This window comes from Nematolebias whitei, chromosome 17 (assembly GCF_014905685.2).
Source record: "Nematolebias whitei isolate Nwh7 chromosome 17, NemWhi1, whole genome shotgun sequence".
NCBI lineage: Eukaryota > Metazoa > Chordata > Actinopteri > Cyprinodontiformes > Rivulidae > Nematolebias > Nematolebias whitei.
Window position 1 is genome coordinate 8,035,004 of NC_056514.1, and position 7,664 is coordinate 8,042,667.

Here is a 7,664-nt window from a genome sequence, read left to right on the forward strand (position 1 = left end):
ATCCACTTTAAAATGTAAATGAAATTTACCCTTCACATGAGTTCTTTAAAATAATATTCAATTTTGAAATGGAAAATTGTTATTTTTGTAAATCAATGTTGGAATCAACAGAACGTGTTTTACGAATGTGAGACTGTAAGTGGTTTTTGGAAGGAGTTACATAACTGGTTGATATCTAAGTCTCTTAAAATTGTTTTTTTTTTTTTCTTGGAAAGTAATAAAATTTGGAATTTTATTAAAGAATAAAAAAATGAATATTTGATCAATAATATTATAATGTTTGCCAAATTCTACATCCATAAATGTCGTTTAACAAAAGCTCATTCTAAAAGCGTTATAATAATAATAATAATAATAATAATAATAATAATAATAATAATAATAATAATAATAATAATAATAATAATAATAATATTATCTATGGTGCGGAACCTTAACACGACGAACTTGTTTACACTCGGTTCAGTAGGACACGGCGGTACTTCCGGTTTGGAGTTGTACACGTGAGCGTGGAAAACGAAAACAGGAGACTGCAGTGGTCATCGTTTTCAGGTAGCGAACATCTTTACACTGACACTCAGTTATTTTACTAACAGTTTCAGAGCTCCTCTGACAATTCAGTTCATTTAAATAGCGACAAGTCACAAGAGAAGTCGTCTCTGTACAGAAATATTCACGTACAACCGATTAGTAAAAGTTATAGGAAGCTAGCAGCAACCACAAGTAAACCTGCAGTCTGAGAGCGAAGTGCTCTGTTAGGAAAATATGGAACAATAACCTCTGTAATATAAGATGGAGCCAGGTTGTTGAGAGCTTTGTAGGTTAGAAGTAAGATTTTGAATTCTATTCTGGATTTGACAGGGAGCCAGTAAAGCTAACTGGAGAGATATGACCTATCAACTCTCATTAACTCTGTTAGCAGCATTTTGGCTCAGCTGACAGTATGATGTAAGCTGATCTGTTTTTGGTTCTGAACACTTAAAAACCTGGAGAAAAAGAGTTTAAACCACACAGTGAGTGTGTGTGCAATAATCATCCATGTATCAGCTGGTCATCTTTAGAGCAGCGACCTGAGCAGGAGGTTCAACCACCTCTTCCAGCTCTTCTGGGAGGACACGAAGCTGTTCCCAGACCCGCCGAGGGCACGTGCTACTAAATCAGATGCATATCAGATGTTTTTCAAAACAACCTCAGTCTACATGATCATGTCTGGAAGACCTCCCTAGGGTCGGGAGGCATCCAGCGTTCATCCTTACAGATGTCTGAACCACATCAGCTGGTTCCTGTGGAAGTGGAGGAGCAGCAGCTCTGGTCTGAGTCTCCTGGAAAGCTCAACCTTATCTCTAAGGGAAAGTCCTGCAGAGAAAACTGTAGACCGCCTGAGTCCATCATCTTGTTGTTTCCGTCTCCACCCTGAGTTAATGACCTTTTTTTTTTTTTTTACAAAGGTCAGGGATCTGTTCAACCCTTTAGGTCCTTTACACCTGCTGTTTTGTAGACTTTAATATTCAGACCTATAATTTTGTTTTCCACAGGTAAACCAAGGTGAAAAGAATAAAGCAAACATTTCTGAATCAGTATTTTCTGGATGCTTTCGTTTGGAATGCCAGCCATTATTAAAACTGAATCAAACCTTAGAGTATTGTCTAATTGTTTTCGTCCAACTGCTCTGCAGGAAGGATAAACATCTGTGTCCCCACAGGATGTTGTTCCCACGCCTGCTGTCGGGTGATGTCTGATTGTTTGTGCTTTACAGCAGCCAGGATGGAGAGGAAGGAGAAAAAGCAGAAGAAGCACCAGCAGAAGCACAGTGGACCAAAGGCAGAGAAGAAGAAGGTGAAGAAGCAGGGCGCATCAAAAGAGGAGGATGAACGAAAACGCAACCCTAAAGCTTTCACAGTTCAGTCTGCTGTTCGGATGGCCAAGACCTTCTACAGGTTTGTGTTTGATAAATGCTGAGTCAGCAGTCACACCATCGTCTTCCTGTGTGTTTTTGTTTTTCTTTGCTTTTTTGTCATCTTTGCTGTTTTATTTGTGTGGGTTTTTTTTTTTTTTTTTTTGTCATTCATTCATTAGTCAAAACGTTCAATTTATTCAGGAGATGGGTGCTATGACTTTTGTTGTCTTGTAACTAGGTCTGTCGCGATAAACAATAAATCAATTAATCGCACGATGAATGAAAATTATCAACCTCATTTTAATTTATCGGCTTTATCATTTCTTCATGTCTCTCTCTTGAAGACACTGGATGACAAAAGACTCAACTAGCTCTTCACTGACCCCTCCCTTTCTCGTTTCTCTTTAAAATCCGTTTTAATCATCCAAAATCGCGTCTGGATCGTTAAAAGCAGCTAAGCTACGAGCTAAGCTAACAGCTAAGCTTTGTGTGACAAATGCTATGCTAAAGAGCTCAAACCACACAGAGCGTTTGCCATTTTGAGAATCGAAAAACAGGAACTAGAGACAGCCCATGTCACGTCAAGGGGCCTCCCTCCCATTTTTCTTAGAGACACGCTGCTCGCTCCCTCACTATCCATCCTTCGGTTCAAACAGTCTTATACTGCCATCTAGTGGTCAATAAAGGTACTACATTCAAAAATTAACCAACATTTCTTCTTAAATTTGACAATAGTTGCTAATTATTGTCAAATTTCAAACAATATTATCATTTATCACATTAATTTCTGAGACAATTAAATGCCCAACAAAATTTGTTATTGTGACAGGCCTACTTGTAACGTCTATACTTTGAATATTTTAAATCTATTTTCTAATAGTTTCTCATGCTCATGATAATCCTTAAAAAAACATTCTTTTGAATCTGCTTTAGCATCCTTTCTCTGTTATTACCTTCTTTTATACAGTCCAAACAAAGCAAAACAACTGGACTTTTCAGTAGCTGAAGACTTACCTACATAAAAAACCAAGTCCCACTGTGTTTATTTTAATCTTTTTTGGATATCTGTAAGCATTTTTATAATTGTCTATTGTTGTCATCATTCTTTGTTGAAATCAGGTCTCTCTTGTAAATGAGTCCTCGAGGCTCAATGGGACTGACCTGTCTAAATAAAGGTTGAATGAATGAAGTATAGCACTGAGAATGTTCACCAGCATCTTTTAGCTAGTATTTTGCTTTGAGTCATTTACCTTTAGTCAGTCATTCAGACTTTCATATTCTAGTTTAAAGATGCTAACACTGTTTCTGTTACATGCTTGTTGACTTGTTCTTTCTCAGGGCTCAGGACTTAAAAACCAAAAAACATCACATCCCTCTTGTGGACCGAACACCTTTAGAACCTCCACCAGTTGTGATTGCTGTTGTTGGTCCCCCGAAAGTTGGAAAAAGCACCCTAATTCGCTGCCTGGTCAAAAATTTCATTCGTCAAAAGCTCAGCAACATCTGTGGACCTGTTACCGTTGTTTCTGGTGAGCTCGACTTCTGACTTGATATTTAAAAAGTTGCGAGAACGGATTGTAAAGACTTCACATCTTACCTGTTCCAGATTGTTTGGAGAACTGGTGTTTGATTCTGACAGGACTGATGAGCTAATGGCTAGTCTGACAACTGACATGTTTTTCAGGGGTACAGCAGCTTGAACTAGGCGTTAGCTCAGCTGTTCAGGCAGAATTCAAGTCTCTGACTTCAAACTGAGGTTATCTGAGAAGCTAACTCCAACAAGTCAAATGATATGAAAGCATTAGAAACGATCCTCCTGGCTGCACTACATCTGAACTGTTAGTTTCAACTTTAGCTGAGATGCAACACAGGAAATAAGATGTATCTTTTGAACACTGATGAATTTCTTCTATTTGTTTTCAGGTAAAAAGCGTCGGCTGACATTCATGGAGTGTAACAACGACATCAACACGATGATTGACCTGGCGAAGGTTGCTGACCTGGTAAGATGTAGAAGAATGATGAAATGCTTCTTTAGTATTTTACAGAGTAGCTTGTCGGACTGCTGGAAGCTGATGTCTTGCTCCTCCTGTCTCCAGGTGTTGATGTTAATTGATGCCAGCTTTGGCTTTGAGATGGAGACGTTTGAGTTCCTCAACATTTGTCAGGTGCACGGTTTCCCTCGGATCATGGGCGTGCTGACTCACCTGGATTCATTCAAGACCAACAAAACTCTGAGGAAGACCAAGAAGAAGCTCAAACACCGTTTTTGGACAGAAGTTTATCAAGTAAATCCAACAGCTGTCCTTTCCTGCTGAAGGCTTTTTGCCCAACCTTGTTCCTCCATGTGTGCTTGTTGTGTGTGAACCTGCAGGGAGCCAAGCTGTTCTACTTGTCGGGGATGGTGTATGGAGAATATCAGACTCAGGAAGTGAAGAACCTCGGCCGCTTCATCTCTGTCATGAAGTTTCGTCCTCTGGTGTGGCAGACCTCTCATCCTTATGTACTGGTTGACCGGTAAGACGACACAATCCACATCCTCCTCTGTTCACCTGCTGGCTTTCACTACTCTGCAGCTTTGTTAGCTCGATGGGACTGATTAAAAAATAAAACAAAAATATCTAGGGCAGGGGTGTCCAGTACGTCGATCACGATCTACCGGTTGATCTCAAAAGGTATTATGTGTAGATGACATGGCATAAAAAAAATTGACGTCAGTTGATCATCCATCTATGAAATTTGTTTCTTGATTGACAGACAGGGCAGTCAGTCTGAGGTTCCATTTACACGACATGAAACGTTCAACTGTTCATTTACAGACAACATCCTCATTGTGTCTGAAACTGAAGCTTTCTGAATCCAGGTCTCAGAGTGGAGATTTTCAGGGGAAGCACTCACGGAGGGGTGAAATGCTCTGCAAGTGTGAAGTGGCACATGCACACTACAGGTGTACACAAGTGTACAGGTGTACAGGTACGAAAGTGGGTGAAGAATTTATCTGACAAACAGCTCACCCAGCTGGAGACAGAGATTCTTGCCAGGGGGCTGAACTTTGCGGTTGCACCAAGAAGAATTCCTCTGGTGGAGATGATCATTGGAGGTTTCTTCCTGTTGAATGGGAGTTTTCCTTTCCACCATCACTGGTGTGCTGCTTAGGATGGGAGGTTGCAACGAAGTGAATATTTGATACAATCTGCTAACTTCCTTAGACCACTTTACTGTTTGACATTTTATAAAGTGTGTTTGTACAGTGACCTGAAACAACTGTTGTTGTGAATTGATACTTTACAAACAGATTTGTTAAAGACGCCCTCCCGCTGAAAATAACTAACATTTACTCAAAGTAAAAATTTAAATAACTTTGTACTTTTTAGTAGATTTTACTCAAGTAAATTTGTACCTATACTTGTACTTGAGTACATTGTTTTAGTACTCTTTCCACCTCTGCTTATCAAATTATGTTAGGGAAATTATTCTTTCAGTGTGTCCTCTGTTAACTGAAGTGTACCTTACCTTTTTTACTTGGATGTTCTTATTTTATTTTACTGGGTTCTTTAAAGAGTTTGGCCTCTGTCGTCCTCTCTGCAGCATGGAGGACCTAACAGATCCTGAGAAGATCAGGACCGACCCCAAGTGTGACAGGACTGTGTCACTCTATGGCTACCTGAGAGGAGCACATTTAAAAAACAGAAGCCATATCCATATTCCAGGTAAGGAGTTCTGTAGCATCACCTCATTAATCTTCAGAGACTTGGCATAAGAATCTTTGAATTATCTGATGTCATGAACCACTCACCTGTGTAGGGCTGGGTACCATTCTAAAAAAATCTGTATCGGTACCGGTGTCGGTACCTTCACTTCAGTGTCGGTTCCTGGACGGTTCTTTTTTCGGTACCAATTTTGTAATCACTATTAATTCTAACAAGAATAAAATTACGTTACACATTACAGTACAAATCGTGAGTTTTATTTTTTTAACTTTGGTATTTTTCTATTCCAAGCAGTTTCCTTACATAAAAATAAACAAATAATTTCCAGGTCAGAACAACTGTTTCAAACCATTGACACGTCAGTGTCTAATGCTCACTGTTACACACTGAGGACCTTTTCACTGAACAGTTTTTCTTCAGAAACAACAACATGTCTGCTTTCTCTGGACACACAAGCCCACTCCTGGCTGATGGTGTCTCCAGCAGTAGAAAATGTTCACTCTGAGGCTGTAGATGATGCTTGTTGCACACACAGATACCTGGTTGTCAGTTTGACAGGACTGACATATTGTCCCTCACATTCCACCAGCAGGTCACTGGATTCACTGAGGTTAGAGTTGATGCAGACTTCTGCACTTCTGTGTCTCTGCCTGAATCTTCTCTGTGGTTCTCTGGGGTTTCAGGCTCTGATCATCTCCCTAATTGACATGAGAACAAAACATCAACAATAACATGGTTGTGTTATTATTGCTCAAAAAACATTATCTAAGCTGAGAAATAAAAGCTTAACTGTCAACAACATCCTTTAAAGTTTACTTACCTCCACCATGAAGCCTCCACTGTAGTTAAAAGCAGCAAACTGTAACAACAAAGTTTGTGGCTGTCCTGTGGCCCCCACCTCACTTTTCTTTTGTCTGTCTCTGTCCTCACATCAGGGTCAGAACCTCCTGTGAGGAGAACATTAACATAAACGAACATTAGGTGAACTGTTTAAGCAGCTGACTGGATGGATGAGTACATTTTTACAAGCTTTATCTGGTAGTGTCAATCTTTAGTTAGCTTCTGAGTTTAGCTAGCTACGTAGATAAAATAAAGCTCCACACTAATATCTTAAAGTTAGCGTTACATGGATTCTAGTTTAACTCACCGCGATGTACGTGTTAAGCTGCAGTAACGTTAACAAACGTAAACTTACCAGCTGAAATCCCACACACAGCTCTGTCCTCGGAGTTCTTTGATGAAGAGGAGTCCGGTTGTGGAGATAATGAATCAGGCCGTTCATGCTCACTAACACTCACAGGCGGACTTTAATGCTGGGGGGGGGGAGCTGCTGTCCTCTCTCCTTGCAGAAAAACACGGAAGCAGAAAGTTGCGTGTGCTGTTGAAGCCGTTCGACAACATGCGCTGCACATGTGAACGGTCGGTGCCGTTTAAGAACCTCAGCCCTACACCTGTTGTCAAGTTTCCTCATCATACCAGGTGTTCATTCAAATAATGCACGTCCCCTGTTATCTCTGGTGACAAGAGTTTTAAACTAAGCTGTGATTTTGACACGATTGTAGTTTTGGTTGAATGTTGAACGTGATCTGAGATGTCACACTGAGTGTGTGCCATGTATGTCTTGGTTGATACCACATCCAACTTTAGTTCAATATCTGTGAAAGTGATACAGCCATTTCTGTGTTGGCTAATATTAGGTGTGGTAGCCATCTTCCTGTAGCTGCTCTTTTAATGATTACTTTATGAAAGCATAATTAAAATCCATCCAGTGGTTATTGAGATATTTTACTAACAGCCATAGCTGACTTCAGAATTGTAAATGGCAAATTTGCACTCTTTGTTAGCACTTGGAAGCACACGTTTTTGGCTTGGTCTTGGCTACTACCACATGAGATTTTAGCTCCTTATCAGTAAAACTGAGTCTGAATCATTTTTGTGTGCATTCTTTTAGAGCAGTGGCTGTGTTGTCTTGAGTTGAGCTGACTCCAAATCTTAATCTGTTTGTAGATGTACAGGTCCTTCTCAAAAAATTAGCATATTGTGATAAAGGTCATTAT

The 7,664-nt window shown here is 39.9% G+C and overlaps 1 protein-coding gene across 1 annotated transcript in view; it reads left to right on the plus strand.

Moving 5' to 3' along the window:
- The first annotated feature begins 461 nt into the window (after positions 1–461).
- bms1 (BMS1 ribosome biogenesis factor) overlaps positions 462–7,664 on the plus strand; it is a 54,469-nt gene continuing 47,266 nt past the window's right edge. The window contains exons 1-7 of the mRNA XM_037690722.1: positions 462–552; positions 1,757–1,937; positions 3,236–3,426; positions 3,821–3,900; positions 3,997–4,185; positions 4,272–4,414; positions 5,486–5,607. Of these exons, the coding sequence (XP_037546650.1) occupies positions 1,765–1,937; positions 3,236–3,426; positions 3,821–3,900; positions 3,997–4,185; positions 4,272–4,414; positions 5,486–5,607 (898 nt within the window). The 5' untranslated portion in view covers positions 462–552; positions 1,757–1,764. The remainder of the gene's footprint in view (positions 553–1,756; positions 1,938–3,235; positions 3,427–3,820; positions 3,901–3,996; positions 4,186–4,271; positions 4,415–5,485; positions 5,608–7,664) is intronic.